At 39.0% G+C, this 13,624-nt stretch overlaps 1 protein-coding gene across 2 annotated transcripts in view; it reads left to right on the top strand.

Moving 5' to 3' along the window:
- LOC124796238 (ATP-dependent RNA helicase WM6) overlaps positions 1–13,624 on the top strand; it is a 30,717-nt gene that overhangs the window by 8,479 nt on the left and 8,614 nt on the right. For both annotated transcript variants that reach the window (XM_047260327.1, XM_047260326.1), the window contains exons 4-5: positions 9,090–9,273; positions 9,359–9,477. In XM_047260327.1, coding sequence (XP_047116283.1) covers positions 9,090–9,273; positions 9,359–9,477 — 303 coding nt within the window. The remainder of the gene's footprint in view (positions 1–9,089; positions 9,274–9,358; positions 9,478–13,624) is intronic.

Below are 13,624 nucleotides of genomic sequence, written 5' to 3'. Positions count from 1 at the left end.
TACGAATTTGCTGCACAAATGCGTGAGGATTCTCTACCACCCAGATTCGCACATTGTGTCTGTTCACTTCACCATTAAGAAAAAATGTTGCTTCATCACTGAAAACAAGTTTCGCACTGAACGCATCCTCTTCCATGAGCTGTTGCAACCGCGCCGAAAATTCAAAACATTTGACTTTGTCATCGGATGTCAGGGCTTGTAGCTATTGTAAACGGTAAGGCTTCTGCTTTAGCCTTTTCCGTAAATTTTCCAAACTGTCGGCTGTGGTACGTTTAGCTCCCTGCTTGCTTTATTTGTCGACTTCCGCGGGCTACGCGTGAAACTTGCCCGCACGCGTTCAACCGTTTCTTCGCTCACTGCAGGCCGACCCGTTGATTTCCCCTTACAGAGGCATCCAGAAGCTTTAAACTGCGCATACCATCGCCGAATGGAGTTAGCAGTTGGTTGATCTTTGTTGAACTTCGTCCTGAAGTGTCGTTGCACTGTTATTACTGACTGATGTGAGTGCATTTCAAGCACGACATACGCTTTCTCGGCTCCTGTCGCCATTTTGTCTCACTGCGCTCTTGAGCGCTCTGACGGCAGAAACCGGAAGTGCGGCTTCAGCCGAACAAAACTTTGAGTTTTTCAACGTATCTGTAGTGTGTCGTGACTGGAGCTACAGGGAATTTATGAAATCGCTTCAATCATTTGTAATAGCCGTGTATATATATATATATATCTCCACGTGGGAAAAATATATCTAAAAACAAAGATGATGTGACTTACCAAACGAAAGTGCTGGCAGGTCGATAGACACACAAACATACACACAAAATTCAAGCTTTCGCAACCAACGGTTGCTTCATCAGGAAAGAGGGAATGAGAGGGAAAGACGAAATGTGGGTTTTAAGGGAGAGGGTAAGGAGTCATTCCAATCCCGGGAGCGGAAAGATTTACCTTAGGGGGGGCAAAAGGACAGGTATACACTCTCACACACACACACACACACACACACACACACACACACCCATATCCAACCGCACATACACAGACACAAGCAGACATTTGTAAAGGCAAAGAGATTCGGCAGAGATGTCAGTGTAGGCAGAAGTACAGAGGCAAAGATGTTGTTGAAAGACAGGTGAGGTATGAGTGGCGGCAACTTGAAATTAGCGGAGGTTGAGGCCTGGCGGATAACGAGAAGAGAGGATATACTGAAGGGCAAGTTTCCATCTCCAGAGTTCTGACAGGTTGGTGTTAGTGGGAAGTATCCAGATAACCCGGTGTAACACTGAGCCAAGATGTGCTGGCCATGCACCAAGGCATGTTTAGCCACAGGGTGATCCTCATTACCAACAAACACTGTCTGCCTGTGTCCATTCATGCGAATGGACAGTTTGTTGCTGGTCATTCCCACATAGAAAGCTTCACAGTGTAGGCAGGTCAGTTGGAAAATCACGTGGATGCTTTCACACGTGGCTCTGCCTTTGATCATGTACACCTTCCGGGTTACAGGACTGGAGTAGGTGGTGGTGGGAGGGTGCATGGGACAGGTTTTACTCCGGGACAAGTGTAGGAGCCAGAGGGTGGGGAAGGTGGTTTGGGGATTTAATAGGGATGAACTAAGAGGTTACGAAGGTTATTCCATTCACTTTAATGTTTGAACTCCGGGATAAAAATACAAACATCTGGATAGGAATACTATTGTAATGTTGTAAAGGTTTTGGAAAGAAGTCTTATTGGGAAATGAGATTTGAATAATGGAATTTCAGTTTACAGGCGGCTTCTGTTAAGTGAATATTGGTCAGTTCATTGGAATGGCTTGTAGTTTCACTGAATTGAATTCATAGACAAACTGTTAACTTTGATTTTTGTTATGCAGTTTGGAAGTAAAGTTTGTGTATAAAATATGAAAGGTTCGATTTGAGAAGTGCAGCAGTTATTCGTAGTTTCTTTTCCTGCAGTCATGGACACAGAAAACACTAACCACCGTGACTTTTTGTTTCCATTTGTACATTCCTTAAGCAACATCATGTAGATAAAAAGGTTGTATTTGCTGTGTGAGAATGACTGAATCCACAATTTTTATGATCATGGACATTGTGCACAGTGTGTGCATTGCAAATTAGTCCTAAATTCCAGGCATATGGCAAGTTCTTCAAAATGAAAGAGCAATCTTTCTTGTGCTGTAATATGCCTGTGGTTTAGCCTCTCTTGGGAGATGTATGTTAAATGAATATGAGACACTGATAAATGCATCTCCTCTGTAAGCTTTATAGTCTTCTATTAATCCTGTTTGTTAAGGAAACCATGTTCAAGAAGTAGATGATAACTTTCATGGTAATGCCGTATGTGTGGTTAAAAGGGGACCAAGAAGGATTCAAAGGGACATTATCTGTGATATTAATTTTGTAGCTTGGAGTCTCAAACTTTCAGTACGGGCTAGGTCCCAGAAAATGAACTTTATTTCTGTAACTGTAGAGTGTAAATGTATGCAGAGCTGATTGTTGCAGGTAGTACAGTAATCAGAGGGTGATAATGAGTTGGGTGTATAATGGAGAATCAGTTAAATTCTAGATTCATTGAACTTTTCTGAGATATACATTTTTTATCCATTGTAGACATTTTGTGCTCATTTTTAGTGGTATCTCTGATTAAATTGTAGGCTGTTTGGACATACCTTTGTACAGATTTTAAGTAGAATAATAAAGAACATTAGTAGTAAATTGAATGTGTTTCAAGTGCCCGCTGGGAAGCAGTAAATCAGCAGAATAATTTTGAAATACATCAAGGTACAGCAGAGTCCCGGTAATCCGAACATGAAAAATGTTAGTCTAAGTATGGTATACATACACACTATTTTATTTTAACAGTACAGTAAAAATGTATTAGAAATATTGGCAAGAAAACATTAGGTAATACCGCAGACATTTTATCCCTACTTTTTAGATGACAATAACCCAGTCATTGTTTTATGGTGTAATGAATACAGACTGTTCTATGACACATAGTTGTGCCATCGTGTCATTAACATCAAATCAGCAGGTGTAGCAGTGGGCTGTTGCTTCAAATAACGTAACTGAGGTCAAGGGCTTCTGCTGCGTCACTGTGTGGCATCAGCTCTCCTTTGTCGCTTTCAGGCTTATTGTCACTTCCCGTCGCAGCAATCCACTTCTTCCTGGTCTAGAGTCACAGCAGCAACTAAATCAGCGTCAGTAAGGTTCTCCACATGTGCCCCACATGCTGCCATCCAATCATCTACATCTCCGTCACTAGCTTCTTCACATGCAGGGATTGTCTGTGTCATTCGTAGGAGATTTTCCTCTTCATTTTCAACTAGGTTGTCCTGAAATTCAAGAGATGTCCAGTTTTCTCCACGATTTTCTCAGAGTATTTTCTGAAATATTCTGCCATGCCTCAGTGGCCCAATAAACAACATCCTTCACATTGGACTTTTTTATTTTGTCCACTAAAGGAATGCTAACATCTTGGATCAGCATTCTTAAAAGTTGTTTTCTGTAAATCCATTTGCAGTACGCCCTGGTCCCACCAGCTGTAGCAGTGGTGTATTCGGCGGCAAAAACTTCGCGACAATTGCTCCATGACATAATTCCTCAGTGCTGGGGTGAGATGGCGTATTATCAAGCAAAAGTATTGCACTGGGAGACATATGATTTTCCTTAGAAACCGACGCACTGAGGGAACAAACTGGGCGTGAAACCATTCTTTGAACAGCTTACCATCCAGCCATGCTTTTTTCTGGTTGCGATAATATACGGGCAGTAACTTCCTGTTGCAGTTTTTGGGCCTAGCAGATTTGACCATCAGCATTAAAGGCAGCTGGTGCTGCACACTAATAGTCACACGATCTTTGAACATTTTAATACCAGAAGCATGGTCTTCTGCTTTTGATGCCAGGCTTTTTGTTGACAATGCCCTAAAATTAAGGCCAATCTCATCAGCATTATAAATTTGTTGAGGAAAATACTTTCCCTCTCTCATCATTTTTTCAAACTTGCCCAAGTATTCCTTCGCTGCATCACGGTCAGAAGAAAGCCTCTCTCCAGCAATTGTTAGTTGACGGATTCCATGACGTTTGTTGAATCTGTCCAGCCAACCCGTACTCCCGGTAAAAGACTCATCACCATTCATTAACTTGTTCAGGTAAACAGCCTGCCCTCAGACACTACAAATGTCTCAACAATGCAAACAACAAGGGCAGGTAGTGAGAGTGAGCTATTGTTCCCACACTTGTTCTCATGGTGTACCTACTTATCTACTTGGTATACTTCATTCTAGAAACTTGGCACTGTAATTCCTGCTGATCCAAACAAATCGGTAATCTGAACAAGGTCCAGTTCCAATTAGTTCAGATTAACGAGACCCTACTGTATTGTCAGGCTTACATAGATTTTTTCACTTCATTTACTTAGATAGTGTCTGTGACAGCAACATCAAACTTGGTGACGCATTGATGTCAGATGCAATTGTCAAAATATCTTTGATTTTGCTGGAGGACAGTTGTTCTCATACCTGTGCATGTTGTACATTGAGTGTTTGTCCCACTGCTTTAGCGGTAGAAAGTGTGCCTGGGAGCTTGGAGGTCGTAGGATCAATTTCCAATTGGACCATGAACTTTTCAGTCTGCATTTTAACATAACCTTACCATTTACATACTGCCAGCATATGTCTTTTCAAGAGTAGGACCCTTTAAATATCTCATTAGGATACTTATGTGCTGAAATGAAGTTTTGAGATTAACTCTTTCACTGCTGTGGGCGCGTATACATGTCCTGTTTTGCTGCTGCTCAGTTGTTTTGAAAGGATGTACTTGCGCCACTTGGCTTTTCCTACAGTGCTATGGACATCTGAATGCATCCTGAGCCACTGACATCTCGCTGCTGAGGATGAGTGACTTCCGTATCTCAGGAAATAAGGTTCACATGATTATTGATGTGCAAGGACATTAATGGACATGTCGTGCTCAACTGTCCTTTGGATATAAAACCAAAAACTTGAGAATGAAATAAGTTATTGTTCTGCTCTCAATTTTAAATGAAATTTCTAATATAATATCTACATTTCATTCATTGCAGTGTGTGAGCTAAAATCAGCCTTACGCGATGCGTTTTTGCTGCTGCGAACGCTTTAAAATTTAGTACTATGTTTTAGTAATTTGATGCAGTGCTGGAAATACGATAGATAGTGAACAGAAAAACCAGTTCTTCGGGTGAACATACCATACCATAAGGTGTGTTATTTTTTCACATAATACGAGGTGTACAACTTTGCTTCCGCCATTCTTTCCTCAACATTTGAGGCTTTAATGAAACAAATTGGTTACACATATATCGTTCAAAGTATTTTCCATCGCTAACCACTACTTTCTTCCATCTTTTGGGCAGTGTATGAATCCTGTGTCGAAAAAATTGTTCATCTTTTGAAGCGATCGATGAATCAATCCAATTTGTGACATGTTCACGAGATCTGAGGTGTTTGTCAGCCATGCCATGCACCATTGATCTAAACAGGTGATAGTCAGAGGGAGCCATGTATGGAGAATATGGCGGGTGGTGTAGCACTTCCCATTTTAATGTTTCCAAGTACGTTTTGACCTCTTTTCCAACATGGGGTTGAGTATTGTCATGCTGCAAAATCACTTTATCGTGCATCTCGCTGTGTTGCGGCCGTTGGTCTTTTAATGCTCTGTTCAAACACATTAATTGCGTTCGATAACAAGCACCTGTGATTGTTTCACATGGTTTTAACAGCTCATAGTACAGGACGGCGACCTGGTCTCACCAGATGCAGAGCATGGTCTTGGAGCTGTGATATTCGGTTTGGCCATTGACGTGGAAGCATGGCCAGGATATTCCCATGATTTTTTGCGTTTAGGGTTATTGTAATGAACACATTTTTTGTCCCCGGTCACAATGCGATGCAGAAATCCCTTCTGTTTTTGCCTCTGAAGCAACTGCTCACAAACACACAAACGCCGTTCAACGTCTCTTGGTTTCAGGTCATACGGGATCCAAGTTTCTTCTTTCTGAATCATGCCCATAGCCTTGAGACGTTTTGAAATGGCTTGCTGTGTCACTCCCACTAATCGTGCGAATTCTACTCGAGTTTGACGCAAGTCTTCACTCAGCAATGACTCCAATTCTGCATCTTCAAAAACATTCTCTCTTCCACCACTATGTCAGTCTATGACTTTAAAATCACCTTTCTTGAAGCATTGAAACGACTCACGACACGTTCTTTCACTAATAGTGTCCTTACCATACATGCTTGAGAGCATTCGATGAGACTCAGCTGCTGTTTTCTTCATATTGAAACAAAACTGTAACACCTCCTGCAAATGATGAGTATTAGGCTCGTAAACTGACATATTCAATCAAGAAAAACTTTATGATGCAGACATAAATCGACTGATGTTTGAATGAGGTTATGTTGACCGAGGTTCAAGCTAACTGCCTGATGTCTGCAATCTGTTTCTTTCGACTGCTACTTACCATTGTCGCCAACTATTGGCAAATGGCAAAAGCAAAGTTGTACACCTTGTAGTTTTCAAAACATCGAATCATAAGTATTTGATATTGGTCAGAAGGCCATTTCCTAGCACAGGCACCAGCATTCAGTGAGCAGTACAGCCATAACAAACGTCGCCTCAGCACAGAATGCAAAGAGCATGTCTGTAGCAGTGGAAGGCTTGATTTAATGAGCAGTTAGCATTAATTTTGTTATTTATGTGTTAAAAAACTGAAATTGATTTTTTGTTTGTCAGTACTGGCTTCCCCCAAACTTGAGAGATTACAGAGCCATTTTCTTTTTAGATTTCATAACTTGTATAGAATTTGACAGGTATCATTTCATGTTGTGTAAGCAGATTTACACACAATTTGTTTCAGGTAGCTCGTAATATAAAACACAGTCCCTTTAATCATTGCCGAATTCTCTAAGGGCACCTATTGGAAACTCTTGAACTCTTTGCGCAAACTCCAGTCTGCTGATAAAGCAGATTCCATGCCTGCACATATTCAACTATGCTCCCGAGTCCACCTGAAAAACTAGATCAGTGTCCCCCTCCCATGATTAGTGAGATGTTGAACTCTGGAGAATTTTTACATTTCCTTTGTCAATTTATTATTTGATTTTACTTGCTGATAGAAAATGCTGATATGGGTTTTTTCCCATAGTAAATAAGAGTCCAGACTGGCTGTTGTTTCATGATTATGTGTAGAACTATTAGTGAAATAATAGGTAATGTCTTCCTTGATATGCACTACAGATTGCTACATGCACCCACTTGGTGCAGTAAGGATGCTTAATTTTTTTAAATAGTTTTTATGATGCTCCTGCCTACTTTCTCTTATGTCCCTTTTCTGCAATTTAAAAACTGTGACTGTTTAGTGCCTTCAGTCCCCAGATAAGAATGTCATAGCTATGAATTCATTGCACCTAGGCGTTATATGTCCCTACAAGATGTTGACTTACAAATTAGTGCTAAAACTCTTAAAATCATAACATGCAGATAAAATTCTTTTTGCCTGTATCTGCACCCTCATTCCATCTTAGCTGACAGTCAGTGTTCGTTTTCTAAAAAGCTTTGTGTTCATTACACAGTCTATAGCTTTATCTTCTAAGTGTTATGTGACAGTTGTTTCCCCACTGTATGCTGAGGTGCATACTGTATATTTGTGTTTTATATTCAACATTAATTTATTACATACTGAACTTCCTTCGGGGTTTCATTTACTTTCTTTAACATGACTTGTGGTATCTTGTCAGTGACTGCGACATTGCTGTCATCTGCAAAGGCAACTTTTTCTCAGTGTCTTGTACTTCCTCGAAAGTCATTGATATATATTAAGAACAGAATCAGAGAAGACTCTTTTGTAGGTTGGCAGTTTTGCAGATTTTACCAAATCTTTCTTTAGCTTTGTTTTCTGATAATAATGATTCAAAAGGTCAAGATCTTTTATAAACACTTCACAATTTTCTCTGTCAATATTTGTAAGTACATGGTTAAAACTGATGCTGAACTTTTTGATAACTTCATAGCAGTGATTATCATTTGTGTCATCCCAAAAGACTCGGTGTTGAGGAAGTTATTACTAATGTCAGCTCAACACCCATGTTAACATTCATGTCTCCACATACTATTGTGTTAGTTTTAGGGGCTGAGACTGATCCCAGGGCTTCAATTAGTTTAAAGAAAGTGTCCGCATTATCACCAAGTGACCAGTACGCACACAGTATGTTAACTTCTTGTAGATGTCTAGCTTTATTAGCTCCGTGCCTACCAGTTCAGAAACTTTATCTATACTAATTGCAATCAGATCTTCCCTATCTCAAAAATGTGTGCCACCTATGATATAAATACGATATCCCCCTCTTTAAGGTACTTCTGCAATAGCAACTTGTAGATTCGTATGGTGATAGCACTACAGGCAGTATTTTGTCGTCTCTATGAGAGTGCTCAGTAACACACAGTATTATGGTGTTCTGTTAATCATTCTTAAGTTTGTGTATTTTGTTTTTAACGGACTGGACATTTTGACAAGCAATATACTGTTCAGAGCAAATTACTGTGCTGTTCGTTCGCCTCAGTGTGGAAAATTCTATTTTCTGCATACTCGGTGAAGAAATCTCTTGAGATACTTTTAAGCTAGGGGAGCCTGTTTTGTCACAGTTTATCCTAAAATTACCTAGTTTTCCTACCCATGACAATAGATGTTTGACCATGTATGGCCCCACACCCATCTATTGTTCTTCCACTCTTCAACTCCAACCTCCCTGTCCGTCTTGTTGAGGTGAATCCTAGAGTTGCTTTGACAGTGCCCAAATGCTTTATGTACTTCTGTCCTCCGCAAAAAATAATAATAAAATAAAAATAAAAAAATAAAAATAAATATATGGTTTCTTTCAACATATTCAGTTTGTGTACTTGTACTGCCACTTTTAAAACCAACATAATTACTGTTAAAGTTTCAAAATTAGTTTGTTACTACGAAAATTATTATTGAAATACCTGTTCCATAGCCCATCAGATTCTTGTAGCAGTGCTTGTGTATGATAAATCAAGCTAATCTATGTTCTCATTTCAGGTTGGTGTGTTTTTCGGTGGCCTTCCTATTCAAAAGGATGAGGCAGAATTGAAGAACAATGTTCCACACATAGTTGTAGGAACTCCTGGACGTATTTTGGCATTAGTTCGTTCAAAGAAGCTAAACTTGAAACATCTGAAGCACTTCATTCTTGATGAGTGTGATAAAATGCTTGAATTACTTGGTATGAAGTTATTATTGGATCCTTTTAAATTGAATATCATTAATTCTGTGTATTACCATATTTTGATTTATTTATTTATTTTCAGATATGAGGAGAGATGTCCAAGAGATCTTTCGCAACACTCCTCATGGGAAACAAGTTATGATGTTCAGCGCAACGTTAAGCAAGGAGATACGGCCAGTGTGCAAGAAATTTATGCAAGATGTAATTTACAATCAATTTATAACTTAGGAATAGAATTCTTATATCACGGGTGGCACTTAGATACAAGAGGTGTTTACTTGTTTAGGGAACACAGTTAAGTCTAGTAGGTGCTCTCACTCTCAGGAGTGCTGCAGTTCTTCCGTGGTTGCCTCATCCTATGTATACCCACTGTTTATGACAGCAGTAGTGGTTGTGATTCGAAAGTTCAAATAATTAGCACATCAACGATAAATTCTTCGGTGTTATCACTTATTTTAGTTATGAGCAGCTGATTCATATTGGGGGTGTAGGCCTCAAGAACAGAAGAGACCAAGTTGAGAAGAAAGAAGATTGCAAGAAAGAAGTTTCAAGAAAAGAAGATCTTGGGTTTAAGGGAAGAGTTGGGGAAATTTTTATTATTATTGGTAATGCTGCACTCTTTTTTGGGCTACTACAGCATGATACAGGGTTGGGCTGTCACATTACAGAAGATGTAATGACATCAGTGGGAAGATGATGTACATCCAATACTGTGGAGCCCACATGTGGCAACATTTCTTCGGCACGAGAGGACCTGTTGTCCACCTGCCACTTGTTCATCTAACCGTATGTAAAATTTCCTGATTGATTGCTCTGAAAACATCTGAATTCAGGTTTTGTGATAGTTCTTTTAAGATACCTTGCTTTGGGCTCAGCAAAATCATTGTGTTCATTACAAACCTAATTTGGTATTACAGATTTCATCATTTGTTGTATTAAATTAATGTATGCAAATTAAAGAAGAAAATTATCTCCTGGTGGGAGAAATTTGAGGATAAGTCACCTCTGCTTGAAGACAGTAATCATACAAAATACAATGATTTTTTGTCATTGTATTGTGTTGATAGACATGTTCGTTTCTGTCAGTGGTTTCTTACAAATTCACATTGAGTCAGCATAACGCTTATTAATTGGGATAATAATGGTTGAAGTTTTGTTGAATTTGATCTTAACATCTTCATTATTTACACCAAGCTGTCCTTTGCCGATTTATGATACATTTTGGGGTTTGAAATGTAAAGGCAAAATGAAATGTGTGTGTCGTGGCTATGGTGCTTTCAAATGGGTATGCTTCTCTCTTAGTTGTACTTACTCAATAGGTAAGACTGTGGTAGCTGTCTAAATGTTTTGCTTCACACTAATAGTTCTTCATTGTTCGTTGAGAGGGTTGTATAATCAGATGCATTAAACCATCTTGTGCAACAATCTAGTTATAAAAGAAAAATAAAGGTACTGGTGGTTATAATTAAATTGAAAGTTTTCCAACAGCTGCAGCACAGGTTGTGGGCAACAGATGACACTGAAACATCATAGGTATGTTCAGTAATTGGTGTGTTTGCTGAAAAAATAATAGTTTCACTTTCTGCTGCCAATGGAAGTATGACACTGTAAGCAGTCAGTGTGTGGTGTGTATGCAGGAATACGGGGGAAAGATCAAACCCTCAAACTCATGATAGCTCTGGTTGTTATGGGGTTATTAGGGTATGGCCATGAATTGCAACAGGTGTTCTGTATGGTCTCCCACCTCAGCAATGTGCTGCTTCCATAACACGGCATGGTCGACAGTTGCTCGCAGCATACCTGGTGTTATGATCGATAAGTTGTCATATGCTACTGTTCTGACCAGGAAGAGCCTGAATTCATCTCTGATAGGTGTGGTCTTTCACATATCGCCACAAACTGTAACATGGATTTAGGTCGGGGGATTCGTAGGGCCACACATTTTGAAATTGGCTAGATATATACAGTTGTTACCAAAGGTAGTGTTGTGGAAACGTGTTCTTGCAAAGCTAGAATTCTGTATTGCAGGAGGAGGTTCGTATAACATGCAGATGCCACTGTACGCCTAATACCACTGCGAGATGGAAGTAGCTTTTGAAACCATGTCACAGAGTCACGTAAGCAGTGTGTGTGGATCCTCCTGCACAACATATGGTGGAATAGAATCCCATATATGACAGTTCTCTGGGTTCATGGCACTATGAAGAGTAAAAAGTGAATTGTTCGCCCAAAGAATATTCTCAAACTGCATGTCATCAATTTCTGTATGCCAAAACACAAAGGCCAAGTCACTGTTTTGTAGCCTATCTTGGGGCTTTGTCTGATGCGCATCCTGCATCCTGTAGGGGTACCAGTGTAAAATGTGTTGCAAAATCTTTTGAACTCTTAATGAGGGGAGAAAGAATTCTGATGACACGGGTCAAGCACTAGGTGCAGAATGAGGCATGTGCTGCACGGTCGCTCTTAGTTACAGCAACTTCAACAACTGTCATTTGAATGGGCCACCGCTCTCTTCCTACTTCAGTCTGATGAAACAGCTTTACCAGCAGTGCATTGAGTTTCTTGTCAATAAGCTTTATGTTTCGTATAGAAAACTTCTTAAACTTTTACACCAACACTCAATCTGCAAAACAAATCAACACGTAACCAACTGACAAACAGCATACTGACATCAAAATAGGAAACATCTCAGATTATTTTTATTTCTTCCTCTTTTTTTCCAGAATACCCTGTGAGAGAAGTGCTTAATGAACATACTTAAGATGCTGCAGGGCTCTGTGTATGTGTAGAGCCTGCATTGCAGCATTCGGAATGGCATCAGCTTAATTTTAGTTCACTCGGTATCATAGAGCGGTTAGGTTAAATGAGGATTGTTGGCCTAGTTATTAATTTACAGCTGTGTCCCACTCTTCATGACCCATCTCAAATATAGCCCTCCTTTATTTTGTCCTTGAACTTCATCCAGAAGTGTCTCATATAGTGTGTGGTGTTTTTTTTTTTTTTTTTTTTTTTTTTTTTTTTTTTTTTTTTTTTCGTCAATATTTAAATTTGTCATAATCAATGATATCCTAAAATTTCTGCACAATCCACAGTATTCTCTCATTTTATGTTCTTAATAGTGTTCACCTTGTAGTTATAGGTACTTTTGTTTTCATAGCACAGAATGCAAATAATTTAAAAATAAGTCACATTCCATACGATTGAAGAAGAGAATGAGTATCTACAAGATGAGTATGGATTTCTAAAAATGTAAATATTGGGATTATGAGGAATAATTTTATACTGCTGCAGTCAGTTTTTACTAATATTTTATTAGCACAATGCATTTCGGCAGCATGCTGCCATCATCAGGTACATTATACAGTTTTTTTTATGCCTTAGCTGATAGATTATGTACATCAGCTGTGTGTGCCAGTGGGGTTAAGAATCGAAATATAAACCTGCGTATAAGGATAAATCTGTTACAGTGTGTGCATTATGTGAGTAGCATGATTTGGGACTATATATATTAATACGTTTACTTACATTTTTGTTTGCGATTTAATTTTCTGGCACACAGAAATCACCAACAAAAATTTAAATAAATTTATTAATATATATTACATAATCATGCTATTCACATAATTCACACACTGTAACAGATTTATCCTTTCCCACAGGTTTATTTTTCAATTCTTAACCCCACTGGCACACACAACTAATGTACATAATCTGTCAGCTGATGTATAAGTAACTGTATCTGATGATGGCAGCATGCTGCCGAAATGCATTGTGCTAATAAAATATTAGTAAAAAGTGACTGCAGCAGTATAAAATTATTCCACATAATCTTATTATACGGTCGCAGACCTCAAACAACATCCATATAACATGGATAAATTTAAATTTAAAAGTAAATATTGAGGCTGGTACATTGCGGTGTGTTAAAATTGGATGCGTTTCTGTGGATTGAACAACATGTGGAAATAAGGAAAGAGCGAAACATACACAGTCCAAGAGTAAACACTTCTTTCACAAGGGTTGATTAAATAAATGTTTAGTAATGTAGAAGTGAGGTGAATTTTCATAAAAGTACTGATTTTGACAAAATTCTTTTACATTGAAAATTATGCTTACCAATATGTGAGGAGATAATGCAATGCATATATATTTTAGGTCGTCCTGAAAATTGCAAGTGTCATTCATGCACAAAATTTTTTTGTGTGCTGACCACACACATGTTCAATTGGTGTTGTGAAACAATAGATAGTTACGTGACAACGTTGGTTAGGTGTGTGTGTTGGGGGGGGGGGGGGGTTGTCAGGGGTGCATGCGTGTGGGCACGCGCTCTATTTAATAAGTGGGATCA

Source organism: Schistocerca piceifrons, chromosome 4 (assembly GCF_021461385.2).
Source record: "Schistocerca piceifrons isolate TAMUIC-IGC-003096 chromosome 4, iqSchPice1.1, whole genome shotgun sequence".
In the NCBI taxonomy this organism is placed as follows: domain Eukaryota; kingdom Metazoa; phylum Arthropoda; class Insecta; order Orthoptera; family Acrididae; genus Schistocerca; species Schistocerca piceifrons.
This window is presented reverse-complemented; position numbering and strand designations above follow the sequence as displayed.